Consider the following 22,406-nt stretch of genomic DNA (forward strand, 5'->3'; position numbering starts at 1 on the left):
TTTTCTAACGATTTATTGAAAATATACTTTTGATATATTCAAAACACAAATTATCTTTATAAATGTGTTTTAATGAATAAATTAGATTTTATTTAGAATGCTATTTTGTCACTTTACACTTTAACCATGTAAACTAATAAAAAAATATAAATTTCAATTAGTTTCCATTTTTGCTTTTCATATTTTTTTATAAAAAATGCTGATATTTAAATAAATCAAATTATGTTTCTTTTCTCATAAACCTGCCATCAGTCTCAGAATTTCCCTAACCATAACTGTAAATTCTTCTAAACTTATTCTCTTATCTTTATCTGCATCTATTTCTTTGAAAGCGTTACTTACTTCGTGTTTTGTAGGTGCTTGAATGTTAAGTTATCCAGCCATATCCTTCATAAGTGCTTCTAACTCATCTAAATCTATATATCCACTTTTATCAGTATCTACTGTATTAAATGCAGCTATTGCAATTTATTTTACTTTATGATCATCCTTTAATAATTCTCTAAGTTCAGCCATCACTTAAATTTATATTAAATTCTACTTTTTATAAATATTTAATTTTTAATTATTTAAAAGCTAATTTAGTTTTTTTTGTTTTTTAGTTTCTTAAAATAAGTGAAAGAAATCTCTTAAATTATTATTAATTCTTTGGTGCTTTAAAATACCAGTAATATTCTAGCTGTTTCGTTTTAATTAAGATTGTAGCTAAATCACTCACTCATTCTAAAAGATATTCCTTGCTGAATTATAATTTTAATTATTGCGCTAAAATCTAACAATTAAATTTGAAATTTATCATAATTTAAATTACTAAAACTAGCTAATACAAAATATAGAAAAATATGAGTTAATAAACTCCATAGTCATAATATTAGCAACATAGCAATTGTCAGCAAGATATTACTTTAAGTAACCAAGAAATTTTTACAATATTTAAAAACAAGGGCTTTAACATAGACTCTGAAAAAGCCATTTCAGAACCCACTTAAGAGTTCTTTAACAACATTTTAGTTTATGTAAATAATAGTCTAATTGCAATTTTGTTTGCTAAAATTAAAAATTTAAATTGTAAATTAATTTAAAATGAAAAAAATAGAGTGCTTTTCTGATATTGAGAGTGCCTTTGGAAGAAATAAATTAGTCAGAAATGTGTAATCAGCTAGATTTGGAAATGGAAAACGGAGTAAAAGCTTTTCAAATATATTAAAAAATGAAATATATAAAGCAAATGCTAGATCTAGTAGGAATTGAAGATTTTTGTTCATATGATATCATCAAACCTGATAAAAAGAAAGTTCGTAGAACGCTAGTTGCAATAACTCAATATATTTTATATTAAGAAACTATCATAAGTTCCCACACTTAAATACTTGATAAAAATGTATAAATAAATTTGAGTTTATTTATGCTAAAAACTTATTAACTAATTTATTAATTTTAATTATAAGAAAGAGAGCTGACGAGTAAAAAATAAAAAGATATGCAGATGAGTTAGAAGTGCTCAAGTTTCATAGTGATTAGCTGAAAGACAGAAAAGAAGCAGAAAAAAATTCTTTTTAAGAAAAGATGTAGTTCTACGAAAAATTAACTGCTGAGTACCAGGACTTGCTAAAGCAAAAGTAGATTTTGATAAAATAAAAATCTGAGTATTAAAACTCAAAGCTTTAAATGGAAAAATCGATTCACTAAGCATAGGAAGACATTCAAAAATTAATCGAAAATAATTAAAAAGAAAAAATGAAAATAGTTAAATCTCCTTTTAAATTAAAAGATTAGTGCCTATCTTTATAAAATGAAATAGAATAACAAATGAAGGAGTTAGATCTTATAAAAAAAGATTACTTATTTATTTGCATGAAAAATAATTACAACGATAAACTTCTTTAGAAAATTCGTAAACATCTTACTCTCCCATCTCTTACGTTAGAGGAAATGATCAAAAAAGAGAGTGAAGCAAATAAAATTTTAAAAAATGCTAAAAATGAAATCAAAGAGCTGCAACTAAAAGAAGAAGTCTCTCATTAATCCTATCAAGTATAATAATAATAATATATTTATTTGACAATTAATTCAATAATGTTTTCCGTTATCCTAAGTTATTATCTACAATTTTTTTGTAAGAATTAAATTGACCTATTTTTCTTGGAGAGACAATATATGTATGATATTTCTTCTCTACGAGATTGTATAATATTTAGGATGAAATAAATATAAGTGAAATATTTTAATTTACAAGTGATATTTTTATAATTATTTACTCTTATTAATGACTTTGAAAATAAGTAACCAAGATTAAACTTATATTGAAATTTAATCAATAAAGATAAACAGGTTAAGCAATATATATGATTAGATCTTTTTAAAAATTTGTAAAAGCATAAAATATTGGATTTTTACGTTTTTAAAAATTTATTAGTCGATTTTTTTTTAAAAATAATTTTTTGATGTTGTTATTTGGTAAAGTTTAACTGATTTAAAATTTTAAATACATAGAAAATATCGGATTACCACATGGATTTGATTGCCTAGCTGGACTAAAAAAATAAACTCGCTGAAGAAAAAAAGAAAACATATGAAGATGAAATAAATAACATGCTAAAAGAATAGTAAAAATTGAAAGAAGAGCTGAGTGAAGTTTAGAAAACTATCTATGAAATTTAACAAATGCAAGCAAATTTAGAGCAAAAAGTAATCTTTAATATAAATATACTTTTTATAGTCAAACAATTTTTAAACGCATTAATTTTAGAAAATATTTACTGTTGTGACATTTATAACGCATGAATCTATTTCATGAAACCATAAATATATTTATTTTTTAATTTATTCATTATTTATTTAATAGATATCTGAAGAAGAAAGTTCTCATTAAATGTATATGAATGAAAAGAAAAGTTAAATGGAGGAAATAGCATTAAAGTTCAAAGAATATAAAAATGATGTCTTTTTACTACTTAATTCAGAATAAATAGATTGATTGAATTAATATCAAAAAAATAATTAAATTATAAATTTTTAACAAATATTACTTTTTAAAATAAAATTATATAAACAAATAAATTAATAAATAATTAAATAAATAAAGAAATGAAAAATAATATTTTAAATAGTTTATTAGATATTTATTTATTGACTTTTAAAAAAATATTATTTTAAAGAATGAATTTATACTTGATACATTTAAATAATTTACTGAATTTGTAAGTAAATTTATTTATATAAATTTTTAATTAAAATTTTTGCTTGTATTTTAGTTTGGATTTAATATTTATGGATTTATTTATTATGGATTCTGTTTATGCATAAAAAATATGAGCCAATTTAGCTTTTATTTATTTATAAACTATTTACTTACACTATCTAAGTGTAAAAAAATTAGTTTTTAGTATAATATTTACAAAAATATTAAATTTTAACTAGATTAAAATTTTAGAAAATTTATTAATTTTAACTAATTATAAAGAATTTATTTAAAAAGGAATTAATTTAATTTAACTAATGAATGGTTTTGTTTTTTTTAAGATTATATTATATTAAACTAAATTGAATAATTTTGGTTTAAAAAAATATTTTTTTAATGTTCGAATTTCATAAAATTAATGATGAATATTCATTCATAAAAATGCTAACAGAATTAATACAATTTGAAATGCGTTTGAAAATTTGCTTTGAATTTAATTTACTGTTTTAATCTTGAAGCTACTATCAAGCAATAAAATACCTATAAATTTAATTATTATTATATTAGATTCCCATTTTTTATTATAAATTTAAACAGAAAACAACATAATTTGTAATTATAATTCCTACTATTTGGTTTATTAAAACCAAGTTATAATCATTATTTTTAAGAAAAAAATAGGCAACTTTTAATAAAGTAATCTACCTAAATATCTGCACACTTTATATAAAGAATGGGAAAACATGTGATCTCAATTCTTTTTCTTTCAATAATATTATGTAATCAAACACTTTAAAAATATTCTAACTTAAGATTTATAAAAATTAAGTAACATATCCTGTTGAGGCTAGGCATATTTATAATGCTCAAAAAACTAATTATGAAAGCGAAAAATTAACTAGATAGAATGTTTAAATTAATATCTAAAGAGAAGAATCAAACTGTAAAAAATATAATAATTCTAAATGTTTTGTTAAAGTGTTAATTTTAAAATGCGTATAGAATAGTCTACAGTTAGGAACAAGCACTTGACTTAAAATTAGGATGAAGAAGTAGCAGCTGAAAATTATTAAAATATAAGTAGAAATTCATTAAAAAGTTAAGAAATTTATTTAAAATAAGTAAAAGTATTATTAGGTAAAAGTGGCTCAAGTTATCCTAGAGCGTTGGTCATTTCAATCATTTCAACAATAGTCGTTAGTTGCATGTGTTTCTTCACTCAGTTTGTTTTAGAGTTTGTAACTATCAACTTTATTTAAAACTTTTCTTTTAGGACTAGTATTTATTACATTTATTCTTTTAAAAAGTCTAAAAGATGCAAACAAAATTACAGCGAACTTTAGTATATCAAAAAAATATAAATTATATAAGAATAGCAAATGCTGGAACAGTAAATTAAATTAATATTTTTATACTATTTTTGAATATCTAATGATAAAACTCTACTAAATAATAGGCTAGAATAACAAAAAATATTTGAGTAAAACATATTTTCTAATTCTTAAATTGATATTCAAAATGAGCAAAACTAGTAAAATTAAGTATGAATGAATTAAGTTTAAATTTACATAATGCTGAACATAAAAATAATTTTATTACTCTATAATTTATATACTTACTAAAAAACTAATGATTATAATTTATTTTACTTGTTATAAAAGCTTTATGTGAGTTAAGATTATTTATTTTTAATAAATCTGTTTTGAATTTCATTTTTAAATAAACCAAGAAATTAATTAAATTGCTTAGATATTTATTTATTCTATTATTGTTGTTTCTTATTTCTTTTAAATTAAATAATCTTCTTTTGGAATAAAAAAACTCCCTATTTTTTAAATTTAATTAATTGAAATTGAAGAAGTAAAATTGAATTATTTTCTTTAAAACTGGCTTATAAAATTCTATTTGTTATGAGAATCTAATTTTTAAATAATCAAATTTATTTTTATTTTATTCTATCATAAATTTTTGTCGTCTATAATTTTAGCTAAAAAATTGATATTTATTTTGAGAAAGATAAAAAATAAAGTTTTATACTGCAGTTAAAAGTTGCTATTAATTTGATATAATATATAAAAGAGGTAATATTTTAATGGCTATTAAATCAATACAAATTTTAATAAGTTGAACAGTATTAATTAGTTAATTTTTGATATTAAGATATATTTAATAACTAGTAGAAAAGAAAGAAGAATTTATTTTTTGTTTCTTTCTTTGTTATTTACATTATTATTAATATATTATTATACATAATATATTCATTCATTTATACTAACAAATTTTTTATTTTAGTTATTTATGAGCGAAGCAAGCACATTTCTTGAAAAGGCTCAAAAGAAAAGCAAACAGAAAGAACCCACTTATGTTTAGGGATTGCTCAAGAAACTAACAACTATTAACAAAGTTTAAAATAAATAAAAGTAAAGTCAATAGACATTTCTAAGCAAAAGCTAGTAACAAAATTTATAAAAAAACTAATAAATGAGCAATTAGAATGATTAATTTAGCAGCAATTTTTAAGATAGCCCTATAAGAATCGAAGATTAAAATATTATATAGAGACATAATAAAAACAAAAATGAATAGATTATACTATAAAATAAAGATTAATCATAAATTGAAGCAATAAAATTACCTTAAGATTGCTAAATTCCATTAGAATATCTGAAAAAAGTTTAACATTTGATAGCTAAATATAATAAATTACACTAAAATTCAAAGCTTTAAAATACAATTTTAGAATAGATGATTTAATAGAGACAGCCATAAAGTGATACAGTCAGTAAATTTTTATTTGAGAAGTATTAAAATGGGAAGAATTTGCAGGAATTGGAAAAGGACTATCAGTCTATTTAGAAATTAGTTGAACTATTAGAAAGAAAAATTTTAGTATTAGACAAGGCCTACTTGAAAAAGAGGTAGAACGAAGTACAATATAAATTGATTATGCAAAAATTATAAGAAGAAATTTAGTTGCTTTAAAATATTTGTGTTTAAATGATCAACATGAGAATAGCTTAATTACATCCATTTTCTAGAGACTCTAGGAAATAGACACTTTAGGACAGTAAACAATTAGAAAAAGATTCTGATTCAAATAAAAATGGAAATGATAAAAGGAGTTACAGTGTTGATGGAGATTTATATGAATCTTCAGAAGCTGCTTAGAATAATCTCAAGTAATAACTCAAAATAAATTAGTCTTTTGATAAAAAAGTATAATAGGACAAATAAAATTTTGTTAATGATTTAAGTGAAGCGGAAGGTGTCATTTCAGATATTTTAAGTATGTCATAAATATCTTCTACAAATTATAATAAAAATTTTCAAAAAGATGGTTAGTAGTAGTAGTATTAAGATTACTTTAAAAAAAATTAAAATGTTGATTAGACTTTAGACGAGTTGAGTGAAATTTAGCAAGATATTAAAGATTCTTAAAAGGCTTTAATGAGCTAAGATATTAATGAAAGTATTCAAAGCTATTCTGTTAACATTTAAGAAGTTTAAGAAATACTAAAAGATTGCTCAGAAAAATTGAAGTATTTAAAAGAATCTAATATGTTAAATAATTAATAAATAGCAAAGATTTTGAATTAAGTTTTTTATCAATTTTTAAAACAAGAGGAGTTCTTATCTCAATAAGAAAAAGAAAATAGTGATGAAAAATAGATTAGATCATTGCCTAATTTAGAAAATTAAAGCATGGATAATCAAGCAGAGGCTATAATAAAGGAGCATAATTTATTATAATTAGAAAGCTGTTGCTAAATTTAAGGACTAAAAATAGATGATATTTCACCTTTCTCTTAAAGATTTTATTAAGAAATTTTAGAAAAACATAAATCTGAGCTTGAGTAGAATTAGAAATAGGAAATTTAAAATTTATTGGATAAATAAGATTAGTAAAATAGGCTATACTAGTAATAAATAATTCAATAAGAACAATAAATAAATTAGTAAGAGTAATAAATAATGCACCTTAAAGAGTAGTGTTAAAAATTAGAAAGTCTATTTAATTAAGAGAATTTAAAGTGCCAAGAATTAAAAAAAAGTATACTTGAAATTAAGGATTAGCAAAAAGAAATTTTAAACAGGCCTTAGTAGGATATAAGGAAAGATGAAATGAATCAAAATGATATTTCTGATGATAAAGTTAATACTATAAAAATGGAAGAAGAAATCTAAAAATAAGTTAGGATAAGAGAGAAGGAAATTGATAAAATGTATTCTGCTTAACTTGAAGAATATAAATTATAAGTTTAAGATGATAAATAAAAGGAGTTGGAAAAAATATAAATTTAATAAAAAAAATAAATAGAATAGCTTGAAAATATAATAAAAGAATAAAATAATAATCATTAAATAATCTAAAATAAATTTATAGAAGAATAAAACATAAAACAGTAATTAGAAATAAATCTTAGAGAAGAAAAATAAATAGCTATACAAAATTTAAAAGAAGAGCATAAATTATAAATGGAAAATCTGATGAAACATATTAACTGCTTAAATTAAGAACTTAAAATTAATCAAGAAAAAGTAAAAGAATAAATTTTACATTCAGAAAAACAAGTAAATTTAGAGAAAGATAAATTAAAAAATTAAGAAAGTTTAATAGAGCAATAGCAAAACTAAAATATTTTGCAACAATAAAAAATTAATTAAGTTATTGAAGAATATAAAATTTAGCTAAACTAATTGAGAAAAGAATTAGAAAGCTAACAAATATAATATGATAAATTAAAAATAGAGCTGCAAAATGAGTAAACTAATTATCTAAGATAAACTGAATAATTTAAATCCAAAACTGAGGAATTAAATTAAAAAAATAAAAATCTTTAAATTGAGTTTGAACAAGAATTGCAAAATCAAAGAAATATTCAATAAAAATTACATTAAGAAAATGAGAAATTATAAAAAATAAATTCTTAAGATTTAGAGAATATTGAATTTTTAAATTAAGAAATTAATTAATTAAAGGAAATCAATGAAAAAAATTAAAATGAACTAAAGTCAGAAGTTAAATAATATTCACATAGGTGCTAGTCACTGTAATAAAATTTAATAGAATTACAAAATAATGAAAGTTTGTATAATGAGAAAATAAATTAACTTTAATAGGAAATAGATGATTTAAATATGAAAGCTAACTCTAGTAAATTACAAGAAGAATAGTTAAAAGAGCAAATAAATTTAATAAAATAAAAATATAGCAAATTATAGCAAGAGTTTGATTAGTTGAAATAATTTAATTAGTAGTAAAAAGAAAAAATTGAAAATTTATAAAGAACTGCTGTAGAATAAATTCAAATCATACAAAGACTCAAAGAACAGGAGTGCGAATAAAAGATAAAAGATATAATTACAGAAAAAGAAGATTTAATGAAATAAACAGTAGAAATTACATCTAAAGAAATATAAAAGAAGAATAAATTAGAAATAGAAAAACTTTTGGAATAATAAGAAAATAATAAATAATAAGAAATATAAAAAATACTAAAAGAGCATGATCAATAGATTCGCTCTGTGTAGTAAAAAATTGAAGAATAAAATAAAGAAGATCTAATTACTAAGTAAAAATTATAATCTGAATTATCAAAATGCAGTGAGTTTTAAAAGGAAATTTTTATTAAAGATTAAAAAATTGCAAGTGTTATTTAAGAAAAGGAGTAATTATCATTGAGTATTAAGAAGCTTGAAATTTAAAATTAAAAACTTAATGATGAAATTATATAATAAAAGTAAACACAAAAACATGAAAACGAAGAATTAAGATAAAATACCAATAATAGAATAAATGAATTAGAAATTTTAAATAAAGATTTAAATAAAAAAATTTAAGATTTTGTAGAAATTTTAAAAGATAAAGAACAAAATATTAATAATTTAATTAAAGAGAAAGAAATTGAAATTTAAAAGAACATTGATTTTACAAATTGCTAAAATATCCTAAAATAATCCTAATAAGAAAATGCTTAACTTTAATAATAGGTAGAAAATATAAAATAACAATTATCTTAATTGTAATCATAAAATGCTTTACTTCAATGTAACTTGGAAAAATAAAAATAATTTCTTTATTTTAATTTTTTATTATTATTTCTAAAATAGAAGATGCAGATAATTTGAAATAGAATATCACTAAAACTAATAAAGACAATTTGGACTAAAAAAAATTGATAGAGTCACTTTAAGAATAAATTAAAACAGCAGACTAATAAAAAAGTTAACATCTAAGTACTCTTTTTGAAATATTTAATTAAATTTATTGAATTATTTTTAATTTTTTAAAAAAGGATAAATAGACTTATAGCAAAAGGCTTTAGTTTAAAGTGAAAAAGAGATAGTTAACCAGAAAATGATTGTAAATGAACTCAAATCATAGATATAAGATTAGGAAAATAAAAAGCTAGCTCTTTTAAGTAATTGATTTATTTAAAATAAAATATAAGGTTCTTAATAATATATAAATAAATAAAGAATAATTAGAAAACGAGCATAAAACTATGATAGATTAGCAAAATGATGCATCAAATCAAAAGAAAATTATATCAGAATTAAAACAATAGATTAGTACTTTAGAAAATTAGAACTAGCAATTATAAAGTAATTAAAAAATAAATAGATTCACTTGTTTTATATTTATTAATTACAAAATTTTAATTTAAATAGAATAAATAGGAGAAGATTGTACTCTGTAAAGTGATATAATTATTTTTCTTAAAGATAAATCTAATTAATTGATTGAAACAGAAAATAAGTTTAATCACAAAATAATTGATTCTATAAATACTTTCTACACACTTATTGAAGGGTTAATATAAGAAAATAAGAATAAAATTGAAAAGTTAACTAGTATTGAACAGAAATAAGATAATTTATTTTCAATTGATTATAATTAGCTTTTTAGAAAACTCGATACAATCTAATCAGAAACATTTAAACTCAAAAAGAAAGTTATAGAATTCTCCAAATAAATAGATAACTAAAAAGATCAGTTATTAGATTCAAATATCTAGCAAGCTGTTTAGAAAAATTTGCAAATTAAAGATTTTAAATCATACTTTGAAAGGTTGCAAAAATTAGTAGAAAATGAAGAAAATCTTAATAAAAAATACTTCAAAGAAATAACAGGTATTTGGAGCAAATATTAATTTTAGTTTTATAATTTATTTTTAAATAAAAGATGAGTAACAAGAATTGTGTTTAAAGCTAATGCAATTGTAGCATGATATTGAACTAGAAGTTTTCAAGATCTAAAATCAAACTCTTGAGAAAGTGGATAAAGTTTAAAAAAAAATCTTTATTGGAGGAATTCCTGATTAATCTTAATTTGAAAATTTAAATCAAAACTTAAATTAGATTTTTAGTAAGTTCGAAAACGATTTTAAGCAAGTAACAACCCAAGCTTAGGGAACATATTGGGACTATGGAAAAGAAAACAGATTATTAGAAAGGAAACTTATTGATATCTATGAAGAAGTTAAGAAAATGAGAGAAGGATAATTTTCTATGAAAATGCAATTAAGAAAAAAAGAAATGCAAGACCTTGATAGCTTTAACTAAATATCTAAGAATTTAGTTAACTAACTTAATAAATTTTAAACTATCATCGAAGGACTCCATGTAACACAATTTAGTCCAGTTAGGTCTTCTTACAATGTTGACTTGTAAAATTCATAATTTAAATCAAAAAATATTTCAAAAAATTTAAGTTATTTATAATAATTTATTTAACAAGAAATCAAAGATTAAATCTAATTTTTATTATGAATGTTTAATTTTTTAATGCTAAATTATTATTTTTATATTTAAAAATTAGAAAAATAAATTAGAATAAAATTTATTTAAATTTTAATTAAAAAAATTATTTTTAGGTTTAATTAGAATAGCGATGGAGATGTTGTAAGATCATCATCAAATCCATTTATTAAAAATGGAAATCAGATTAATCTCTTTGGATCAAGAAAGAGCTAAATTTTATAACAGAAGTTCGAAAAAGTTGATGAAAAACGTAAGAAATTAATTTTTTTTATTAGAAAAATTAACGAGAATTTACAAATAAATATTAAGAGGAAAATGAAGAAAATGCAATATCAGAAATTGAGGATGATGATGAAGATTTCAAAAAATTCTAAGAAAATTTAATTGAGGATTCAGACTAGAGTCAAATTTAAAGTAAAGAAATTACAAGTTTACAGAACTTGAGTACTTTACAATCACCTTAAAAAAAGTAAGATGATAAAAGAGTATCATCAGCATCTGCTATAGCTCTAGCTTTTTAGAATGAAGGAGGAACTTCATCTAATACTTCCCTTGGTAAGATATCTCCACTCAGGGAGTCTATGACTAAGTAATTAGATATTTAAGATAAATTTCAATTCAATAATTTTAATAACCTAACTAGTTTTGATGGGATGAGGTAAAGCGTCAGTCGTATTGAGAATGAGGATTAAAGAAATATAAGATTTATTTTGGAAGAACTTAAAAAAATAAAACAAAATGTAGAAAAAGTTGTCAATAGTTTATTATAATACAATTTTGAAGAAATCAAAATTAAAACTCTTAAATAAACCATAGAAACGTTAGAAACGGAATTGACAGAGTATAAAAATGTAATTTAATTTATTGCAATAGCAAAAATAAAAATACTAATTATGTTTTTAGTATTATTAATAAAGTGTAGGATATATCCAAGGAGTATTTGATGAGCTCTAACAAATAGGAGATCCAGTTTATTAATTTTCACAAATGAATACCATTTTTAAAAAATGTTGCACAGATTTACAAGAGTTCTATAAAAAATAAATACAATCTCAAGATTGTGCTGAATAAAACCAGGTAAATTTTTTAAATAGCTACAAATTATTAAAACTTTACTTTGTAATAGGTAATTGAAGTCATATAATAAGTTAAGTAGCTTGGTCTTATAGTGAATAATAATATAAAAAAATAAATATAAGAAATAGCCAAATGATTTTACTAATTCTAAAGTATTAAAATTGATAAGCTTGAATCAACCATTCATTCAAATGTAGTGATTGCTTTAAAATTTGAATCAAATAAAAAGATAGATTCAATTTTATATTTAACAAAAAAATATATTATTTTCAGAGCTAATTTTGTTAAATGAAAAATATCTTTAAAACTAAGTTAAGTATAAACATGAATATTTGAAACAAAACAAACATACACAAATAAATTAATTGTAAATTTAGCTAGTTACATTATTAAATTAGTATTTTAAATATTTATATGTATCTATATATTCAATTATTATTATTATAACCCTTTATTCTCAAAAAATCTAAATTAGATCAGTTTATTCCGCAAAAGAAGCAAAGTAAATCACTTTCCGGATGTCCCTATTAAATAATTATAAAAATATTATTAAAATACAATTATTTTGTTAACATAGATTTTAGAGATATTTTTGTATTAAAAATATTCAAATTAATTTGTATAAATTTGGCACTTGAAATAAACCTAAATTTTTGATAAACGTGAAAATATTGTGATTGTATAATTAATTAATTAAATCAACAAATGATCACTAATTTTAAGGAAATATTTTTTTTCCCAAATTTTACATTTTATTCATTATAAAGCAGCCAAATTATACAATTTAACTGATAATTAGATATTTAAATTGAAATTACTTAAATTATAGCTTATTTTATTTTATCAAGTGGAATTTCTTTTTCTAAGTCAACATTTAGACTAGTGAAGAGCAATCTTGTAAAGTATTCTACCAACTAATCTAAAATATTATCCTGGCCAGCAACTAAAAATTTCTACAAACATATTCTGCAAAGTTCTTCTATTTCTATTCTAGATAGGTTTCCACTTTTATCTGCATCACAAACCTAATATTTTTTACAATTTTTTTATTAATTTAACATTTTAATTTTATTTTTTAACAATCACATTTTTTATTAAACGTAAAATTTACTTGATAATTAATTAATTAGTAAATAATTTAAAAATTTTACATTTTTTAAATTCAATTTTTTAAGATTTATGAAAAATTTAATAAATTTATTTTATTTAAATAAATTTTCGTATTTAAAAAATGCATCAAAGTAAAGTGCTTACCCTAATGAATATGTTGATTTTACTTTCTAAGTCTTTGCCCTAAATACTACTGAGTATTTATAAGAAGGATTACCAGTTGATAAAGGATTTATAACTACACATTCTTTAAATAATTTCTTCAGCTTAAGAAGATAGACGATCTACTCCTAATTCAAAAGTTTTAAAATCAATACCTTTTTCAAAAACTTCTTTATAGCCTATTCTTTAAATGGATACACTCAACAGAGCTTTATATAAGATATAAATACTGTGGAGGTCATGCCTTGATAACTCGTATTTGTTGAGTAGCTTAGGGATATTTTGTATAAATAGTTCCCTATTTTAATTTAAAAGCTCTCTCATAAGTGTGCTTTTATTATGGAATCTGTAATTTTGATAATATTTTATTTCATTTAGTAAATATTAAATTTAAATTACTTTTCTATATTTTATTGAATGTAATTAGTTTTCTTAGATTCCTTTTAGCTGCTCCAAAGATCATCTAAGCCATGATATTCTTAGGCGAGAAGATCTTTTTCTTTTTATAATTTTTTTTATTCTTTTGAAATTTTATTATTTTCCACATCTTCCAAAAAGGTATCAACGTACTTAGCAATTTCCCTGAGATCTTTTTATATTGAAAAAAATTAAAATTTAGTAATTTATTTTGAAATACTTTTTATTTGCAATTTATCAGCAGGTATTTCGAATTCATTAGGTTATTCTGTGATAATTTTTTTGATTTAGTTAATTTAATTTTGATAATTATTTTCAATGTTTTAAAATTTGAGCTCTTGTTTTCTATTAGGATGATATTCTTTGATAATTGCATTTGGGTTGTGCATTAAAGTAGATGCTATTTTATCAACATGTCTTCTATTTCTCATTTAAGATAGCTACTCTCGAGTTAATATCTTATACTTGCTTAAATCATTTTGATTTCCAAAATTACTGTTTTCTTCTATTTAGTCTTAATTAATATTATTTACTTGATTTTAAAAAACATAATTTTTATTGAGCAACTTAACCTTATCTAAAAGACTTTAAATAGAATTTTATAGGTTTTTTTGTGTTTCTTAAGAACAGAATATATTTTAAATGCCTTAAAATACTCCTTAAGACCCAAAAAAAATAGCTTCGTTGTTATAGTCAACATATTAAAAATTTAAATGTGTAGATAGTGGCGTTCCGTTTTATTTGAAAAAATATAAGTATTTCATGTTTAAACCAAGCAATTTTTTCAAAGTGCATTTCATATCTTCAAAGTCATCTTCAATTTATTTTTAAGGAATTTAACTATATATCTTTTCAACAAATTTAAATATTTCATCAAATATATTTCAAATATTTAAAAGCTCTTTAAGTTTAATCTAATTAAATGTCTTTTAAAAAATTTATTCAAATCGTTTTAATAATTATAAAATTTCTTTCTTTAAAGAAATAAATTAAAAAATTCTTTATTTTCTTTAAAAAATAAACTCATTTAATCATATATTATTGAGGTTAACCTTTAATTTATAATTCGTTTTATATTAATATTTTAAATGGACTGAGTTGTTATTTTTATATTCAAGTGAAAAAACCTTCATTTATAATCTAGTAAAAATTTTTTAATTTACAATGTTTGTTTTATTCTTTTATTATAATTATCAAATTTTTATACTTCAACCAATTATTTAGGTAAAAAATTTTATTTTCAAAGCAATTTAGATAAACCTAAATATCAATATATTATTTATTAGTTTTATTTTAGAGATATGTGAAGTAAAACATTTTTAGTTTATCTAATATATTTTATTTTTTAAGGTTTTTATCAATTAGATATATTTTTTGAGGTATTCATATATTTATTTATTTGTTGAGATAAATCTACCTCGTTTCCCTAATCATAAAAGGTATATAATTTAAAGATTTAACTTGAAAGAACTTATTTTGATGAATTTAATTTTTTTAAATTAAAACTTACATAAGGAATTTAATAAATTTTGTATTTTAGATTGTTTTTCCTTTTAACATTGCTGAGATTATCAATAAATATTAGCAAAACGAAGAAACTCAATTTTTATTTATCAACTACTTTTATTCTTTGTTTCTAAACTTAAGATGGCAATCTTTCAATTTCTAAACTTTAACTTTTTTGAGATTTATATTACGATAATCCGCTTTGTGTTTATTAAAGTTCATTTTGCTTTTGCAATTCATTAATTTTTTAATTTTTAGGTGATGAGTTTTTAAAATTTAAGTAATTATTTTTATCGATTTCTCCTGTTTTTTTAAATGCAGTATGAATTTTTGCTCTAGCAGCATCGTTTATTTTATTAAATGATGGTATCACCAGCTATATCATTTCTAAATCAGAGCTATTTTTCCTGCAATTATTGTCTTTAGCTTAATTAGTATCTACACTTTCGTTGTATTTACTTACATTTAATTCAGAGCTCTTTTAAAGAGCAGTAGAATTAGGTGATATCTATAATTAACTGAACTTGTTCCTTAATTACCTATGATCTTGTTCGAATTTTTAACTAAAAATTTAAAGATAAAATATATTTAATTAGATGTAAAATTAAAAAAGCTCTCCAGAATTATGTGCGTTTTATTGACATTTACAATCAAATGTAATAATTCTGTTTAATTTTAAAATAAATTTATTTATATCTATGTAGTTTGTTGTTAAAAATCTATTTTCACCATAAATTATCAATTGTTAATGAATTATTTTTTTTCAAGGATTAGATTGAGATAAATTCTAAATATATTATGCAGTTTTAACTTCACATTTTTTATGAAGATTTTGATTTACTCATTACAGGTGATGAAAAAAATTTAAGTAGATTTAACAACACTACATTAATATATTACTTGTAGAAATATAAGCTAATAGTAATTGTTAATTAATTATTTTACTATTTATCTTTGAGAATCGTAGAGTAATTATTTGAGGAAAATTACTAATTGCTTACTTTTGTTACAAAAAAATCCTTTTTTTTAGGAGTATTTGTCCTGTAAGCTTGCTCGTAATTGTAAAATTTAAAAGTATTTGATTTGTCATCTCTAGGTTCCAATTTTATTTTGTTCTTTGTATCTTATGCTTGTTAGAATTACTATGAATCAGGTTTAAACAAATCTTTGACAAATTTTTCAATATTCTGAGCTTGTTACTGCTAATTGATTTTTTCATTACTCTCATTGAGAAGCTTTTATTGCAGCAAAGATTTTTCACTCATTTCTCTTAAAGCGCTTTTGTTTTTGAATGATGAAAATTATTTAAAAACGATTTAATTAGAGACAATGTTTTTTGCAAAATAGTCTGTTGTTTTGAGCTGATTATTTAATGGAGTAGCAACAAAAGTGCTATTAAGAATCAAACCTCCATTTGCATCTTTAGATTAATTAGACTCATAAAAAGATTTTGCATTAGTGTTTCTCAACATAGTTAGCTTTTACTGTATAATTTCCTCTATTTCATTACTTCGATTAACTTTAAAGTTAAGTCCAATTTTTTTTATTTAAGGAGAAGAATTATTTGAAAAATAAGATTATGAATTGTTAAAAAACCCAGACGAAAATGATTATTAAGGAGTAATTGACTATGTGCTCTCCACTGGCTAGTGGAAATCATCTCTAAGTTTATTTCTTAGTTGCCTATTTCTGCTATTTAACTCTCTTTCTTATGCTATTTAGTTGTAAGCTTATTTTATATTTCCTTGGGATTAAGCTCTACTGTGAAGTTACAATCGTTATGATCCTTTCATTTGAAATTTTTTTATAAGATTAATTTACATTTATATTATTCTGAGATTTGTAGTTTTTTTTCAAATAAAATATTGCATGTAGGCTGATTACAAATAAATTTAATATATTAAATTCAATTCCATTATTTAATAATGACTCTAATTCAATAATCAAAAGTTTAAATGAAATAAAAACAAAGTAAAATACTTATTTATTTATTTATTGAAATTTTGTTAAAACAAATACATTACAATATAATCTACAAGTTATAATTAATATAAAGATAAATAAATTTAGTTTTATTTATTTATTATTTATGTGAGCATCTTTTAATGACCTGATTAATTAAAATAATTGACTGCTTTTGATAGCATTTAAATATAATGATGCATTAAAAAAAATATTTTAAATCACTTGGTGTACTCTACACCACAGAAAAAGCATAATAAGTCGTTTTCTGGATGTCCCTATTAAATTTATATTTTAAAGCTAAAATTACAATAATAATAATTGATTTATCTTACTTCTATAATTGCATTTTTTAGCTTGTGCAGAGGTATATCTTCTTCTGGGTCTACATCCAAACTTGTAAAGAGAAGGCGTGTGAAGTACTCTACTAATCCTTATACCATACTGTCGTCTTCTCCTTCTTTTGGTAGGATTTTATCTAAACAAATGTAGCATAATTCGCTGATTTCTTCTTTTGAAAGAGTACCACCTCTATCTGTATCAGCTACCTAGAATTAAAATAAAGCTTAATGGAACAAATTTACTTAAAATTATTAAAATAATACTTTTATGAAAATATCAATTTTAGATTCAAGTGTTTTGCCAGAAACTGCATAAAGTATATCTATAAATTATTTCCAATCAATGAAATTTTCATAGTTACACATTCTTCTAATAATTTCTTCACTTTAAGAAGATATTTTGTCAATACCATGCTCAAAAGTCTTGAAGTCTATACCACCTTTAGCAACTTCTTTCCAATCAATCCTCTGAATAGAAACTGTAAGTAAAGCTTTATAAAGAATATATATACTATGTAAATCATGCCTTGAGAGCTCATATTTAGATAATACTTTAGGAATATTTTTTACAAACAATTCTCTGTTTATATTTTAAATATACTTCATAGCCATTTGAGGGCTATTAAACCTTTCATTATAATAAATATTTTTTTAAAATTAAAATGAAAAATATAAACTAAAAAAATATAACAAAAAATTAACGAATTTAAATCTTAAAATCAATTAAATTAAAAAAAATATCAGTTCTTTATTTTACCATTGTAAAAAATAATAAATCAATAATGAAATTTAACAATCGAAGAATTAATGAAGAGTTTAACGAAATTAGATTGAATTTATTTATAAAAAAAACATATTTTTTTATTCAAAATATTTTTCATAAAAAAGTTGAAAATCAATCAATTTACTTTTAAATATTTTCTTAGACAAAGTTTCTTTTGGTGGACGGCTTTTATTGCATATTGTTTATCAAAGAACTGTAATGATCTACAGCATGTTTTAGCGGTTTATTTGATTCTGGGAAATTTTTTTCTAAAAACTCATCTATGAACTCTGCAATTTGTCGTAAATCTATTTAAAATGAAAACGATTACTCAATTATTTATTAGAGAGTTAATTACTTTTAGTTTATTGCTTTTCTGGATTATCACCAAGAGAAGAAGAAGCTTCAACTTCAAGACCAGATTTTTTAAATTCCCTGATTTATTTCTCATAGAGATCTTCAATTTTTTAAAGCTATCTTATTCTTGGATTATCCACGCCTTATTCAAAGCGCTTAATTTTAGCATAAGGATTATGGGTTAGAATATTCACCACTCTATCTACAACTTCCTTATTTTATTTTTTTAAGAATTACTCTTTTGTTTAGAACTCTTCTGATTTTAACTCTTCCAAATCTTTTTAAGAGGACGATTTCTAATTTTATTTGTTGTAAGGCTTGAGTTCTGAATTTTAAGTGCTAGGTCTAGTCTAACCTATGTGACCTTGGCTTTTAGCAGGATCTTCTTATTTTGAGAATTTCTTTTCTTGAATGATCAAGCTGTGTTCTATTAGACCATTAATTACTTTAACTAAATTTGCCTTTTGTTCAAGTGAAATAAAGAGATTACTAACACCACAAAATCCTCCACTACCTCCTAAAAATACAGCCCTTCTTTCTTTATTATCGGATTTTAAAATATCCATATGGCTGTTTACAGGAGTGCCATCATCAAGAAAAAGGTATATATCCTTAGAATTAATCTATAATTTAGTTTTAAGTTATTCTTTTAATCCCATAAAATCATTTTAAAGTTTTGCCTAGCTCATCATGTTCTACATCTTTTTATTTAAAAAAAATTTAATCTAAATATATAATTTTTTATTTGAATTTACTTAAGGAAGAGCCATAAAGGTGTATTTTAAATTGTTTTTCCTCTTCACTTGACTTAAATTATTTATAAATATAAAAAGATATTCGAAGTCCCAATAGAGATTTTCGTGTAAGTAAAACTCAGTTAAAATTGAAGACTACATACTTATATTTCTGTTATTTTTTTAAGATTTAGACCTTTGTAATTATTTTTGTTATACCTCTTATTCCTCTTTATCATCTTAGATATAATTAACCTATTAATTAATTTAAATATGGCTTTAAGAAGCTATCTTTTGAAGTGTACTGTCATCATTTTTTTAACTTAAGGTCTATTAACTCTCTTGAGATTTTTGAGACTTTAGTTTTGACTCATTTGTATTTAAGTAAGATGGTAAATAGCCCTATTTTTCTATATATTTTGATTACTGCAATTAATTAAACTAATTAGTAGCATTTTTATCTAGCAAGCTATTCCTTTTTTAAAATTTACTAAAAAATAATAAATTTATTTGTTTTTAATCAGATTATCAAAAAATTCATTTTTATTCACTCCCCTGATATGAAAATTTTAAACATAATCTTAGATTAAATTTTTTTAAAAGATTTTAAGGGAGAGTTGAATGCAAATTCGATATTATTTAAATGGAATGATAGCAATTATTTATCATATTATATTTGAATGATTGAATTATCATAACTATTTACGTGCTTTGAGGTTGACTTTAGAAATATATGTATTTAGGAGTGATAAATGTGTTATTAATTTTAGTGATAAAAAGATCTTTCGTTTTATATGTATTTGGTTTAACTATTTTCCCTTCTTATTCGTCAAGAAATCCAGTTGCATTTGTAAAAGTGTGATCTGATTCTCTTTAAGAACCTGCTGCAGAATAAAAGGTCTTACCTAAACTATTAAAATTTAGGCTTGATCTACTTTTATAAAAACCACTCTCACCTGTTTTGTACATAGTTTTGACAAAATTTTCAAGACCCTAAAATTAGGGTTCTGCTTTTTAACTAGAGTTTAGGTACTTTCCTTCAAATTTTAATGGATTTAAAGAACCTTACGAGGCATTTTTTTAATATAAAATATCATTTTTGGTATTTATGATTTATTAATCTGCATTAAAATAAGATTCTGAATTTCTATATGACTTGGTATTTAATTGTAATGGCTATGTTGTAGCTTAAGATATACTAGTTGCAGCTGCAGAATTAGGTTAATACACTAATTTATTCATGAAAACATTCTGAGAGTTGAAATCTGTGTTGTCGCCTTCAGTGTATAATGTATTTAAATCATTGATTCTTTTTGTTTTAATGCCTACATAATCGTTTTTACTATTTGAGCTTAAAAAGTTTAACTTATGATTTGAGTTATTTTCTGCTTTTTATGAAGAAGAAAAACCTTATAAATGTTAAAGGGCATTCAATTTTTGTTATGAAGAAAGGAGGATTGTATCGCAATTAACTTCATCCTATATTTTTCCATTATTGTTAATTGTAGAACCACCAAAAGCAGATCCTGGAGATCTATAATGTGTTGAAGTAAACCCTTTACTACTGTGAAACGTATTTGGCTAAAAGAAATTTTTTGATGTATATGAAGCCTATTTATTTTTAGTTGGAGTCTGTAGTTCTAATTAGTAAGTATCAACACTTTGTTGTCTTCGCTAACTTATACTTGTTTTTAATTATCTCATTTCTGTTATTTGGTAATCTGATAGATAACTATAAATCAATCAATCTTCTTAAATTAAATAAATATCAAAATTGCAACTAAATAATCAATAAAATTTTTGCAAAAATAAATAAATATATTGTTTAAATATTTTTCATTGATTTTACTATATATTTAATTTGCATTATGAAATGTTTACTCTTACTTGTTCATTTGATTTTGTTTACTTTTGTTCAAACTTCAAAGCCAGCTAAATTCTTTTCATACATAAATATCATTTTAGAGAAATTATGCTTTTCTGCTTAATTTTACTCTTAAAACAGTTTTAAAATTTTAAAAAAAGAAAATTAAAAATATATAAACATAATGTATTAATAAGTAATGCTCATATACTTTACTTGCAAATAAATATAATAACAATATCTAGCAAATTTATATTTTCATTTTAAAATTAGAATTTGGATTTCTTTAAAATAAAATAATAATATATTTGAATATTATTTGAGTGATATTTTAATTAATAAATTACAAAAATCATATCTAATTTATTAATTAAATATGTTTAACCTTTATTAAATTTAATATTGTTTTATTGTTTATGTAAAGAGAGATAAATATTTTTATATTAGTATTCTAAATAGTTTTTATTTTTACATAAAATTATCAATTATCATTTATGTTTATTATTTTTTTAATTACCAAAAATATTTAATCAAAAAGAATATAAAACTGTAGATTTTGATGGATAAATTAAGTTAAAAAAATCTCCTTTTTATAAAAGTTATTTTAAATTACTACAATAATTTGTTAGTACCAAAAATTATAAAATTATCTCATTTTTGAATAGAATATTATTTTCAAAAATTTTTTTATAAATTTAAAATACGAATAAGAGCTTATATGTGTAAATTAATTGCTAATTATAATACTATATAATCATTAAGGATACCTTTTGTTTTTTCAATAATATCACTTTTTATCTGTGGTGCTTTCTTTATGCTATTAGTATTTTTATTGTTTGGAAAACTTTAATTTAAAACCTTGTTTATTAACCTTACTTAATTATTTCTATTTATTTTTGAAATTAATTCTGTTTTTTTTTAATTTTTATTTAACTTTGTTTTTATAAATTGAATATTTATTTAAAATTATTTTTTGAGATTTATTTAATTAAAATTTATTAAATTTAAATTTCTTTTAATATTAAACTGCGTAAAATAGGTATAACCTCAAAAAATAATTGATAAGGGTAAAAGTTAAATTTTTACAACCTATATATTCATGAATTAATAAAATCCACTTTAAAAAAAATTATTAAGTCCAAGTTTTAATTTTAAAATTTTTTTGGCC

General features: G+C 21.4%; 6 protein-coding genes across 6 annotated transcripts; 3 read left to right on the top strand and 3 right to left on the bottom strand. All coding sequences in view use genetic code 6, as the record gives it.

Annotated features, from left to right (window-relative positions):
* Nucleotides 1-234: 234 nt before the first annotated feature.
* On the bottom strand, nt 235-516 carry TTHERM_000161297 (secreted protein acidic and rich in cysteine Ca-binding region protein; the record flags this gene model as incomplete). Its single annotated transcript, XM_012796017.1, has 1 exon — nt 235-516. One exon carries the CDS (start codon nt 514-516, stop codon nt 235-237), a length of 282 nt encoding a protein of 93 aa, XP_012651471.1.
* Nucleotides 517-842: 326 nt separating this feature from the next.
* TTHERM_000161298 (kinetochore protein Nuf2, putative) lies at nt 843-2,977 on the top strand (the record flags this gene model as incomplete). The annotated part of the gene is made up of 5 exons (XM_012796018.1): nt 843-1,016; nt 1,097-1,381; nt 1,453-2,034; nt 2,494-2,688; nt 2,846-2,977. The coding sequence occupies 5 exons, from the start codon at nt 843-845 to the stop codon at nt 2,975-2,977; spliced, it is 1,368 nt and encodes a 455-aa protein (XP_012651472.1).
* A 766-nt stretch (nt 2,978-3,743) lies between these two features.
* TTHERM_000161299 (transmembrane protein, putative) lies at nt 3,744-4,728 on the top strand (the record flags this gene model as incomplete). Its single annotated transcript, XM_012796019.1, has 6 exons — nt 3,744-3,960; nt 4,011-4,124; nt 4,184-4,261; nt 4,310-4,419; nt 4,489-4,571; nt 4,638-4,728. The coding sequence occupies exons 1-6, from the start codon at nt 3,915-3,917 to the stop codon at nt 4,726-4,728; spliced, it is 522 nt and encodes a 173-aa protein (XP_012651473.1). The 5' UTR covers nt 3,744-3,914.
* A 730-nt stretch (nt 4,729-5,458) lies between these two features.
* Nucleotides 5,459-12,158, top strand: TTHERM_00161300 (hypothetical protein; the record flags this gene model as incomplete). The annotated part of the gene is made up of 11 exons (XM_001009860.3): nt 5,459-9,230; nt 9,293-9,418; nt 9,478-9,603; nt 9,662-9,787; nt 9,854-10,315; nt 10,368-10,851; nt 11,059-11,195; nt 11,255-11,534; nt 11,589-11,796; nt 11,849-12,022; nt 12,072-12,158. The coding sequence occupies exons 1-11, from the start codon at nt 5,480-5,482 to the stop codon at nt 12,156-12,158; spliced, it is 5,961 nt and encodes a 1,986-aa protein (XP_001009860.3). The 5' UTR covers nt 5,459-5,479.
* A 340-nt stretch (nt 12,159-12,498) lies between these two features.
* Nucleotides 12,499-17,040, bottom strand: TTHERM_00161290 (hypothetical protein; the record flags this gene model as incomplete). The annotated part of the gene is made up of 7 exons (XM_001009859.2): nt 12,499-12,546; nt 12,841-13,047; nt 13,277-13,640; nt 13,694-13,883; nt 13,932-14,559; nt 15,222-15,780; nt 16,163-17,040. 7 exons carry the CDS (start codon nt 17,038-17,040, stop codon nt 12,499-12,501), a joined length of 2,874 nt encoding a protein of 957 aa, XP_001009859.2.
* Nucleotides 17,041-17,400: 360 nt separating this feature from the next.
* TTHERM_000161279 (hypothetical protein) lies at nt 17,401-21,078 on the bottom strand (the record flags this gene model as incomplete). Its single annotated transcript, XM_012796020.1, has 7 exons — nt 17,401-17,457; nt 17,515-17,727; nt 17,785-18,148; nt 18,429-18,591; nt 18,642-19,341; nt 19,396-19,864; nt 20,081-21,078. 7 exons carry the CDS (start codon nt 21,076-21,078, stop codon nt 17,401-17,403), a joined length of 2,964 nt encoding a protein of 987 aa, XP_012651474.1.
* Nucleotides 21,079-22,406: the final 1,328 nt, after the last annotated feature.

This window comes from Tetrahymena thermophila, assembly GCF_000189635.1.
Source record: "Tetrahymena thermophila SB210 genomic scaffold scf_8254776, whole genome shotgun sequence".
In the NCBI taxonomy this organism is placed as follows: Eukaryota; Ciliophora; class Oligohymenophorea; order Hymenostomatida; family Tetrahymenidae; genus Tetrahymena; species Tetrahymena thermophila.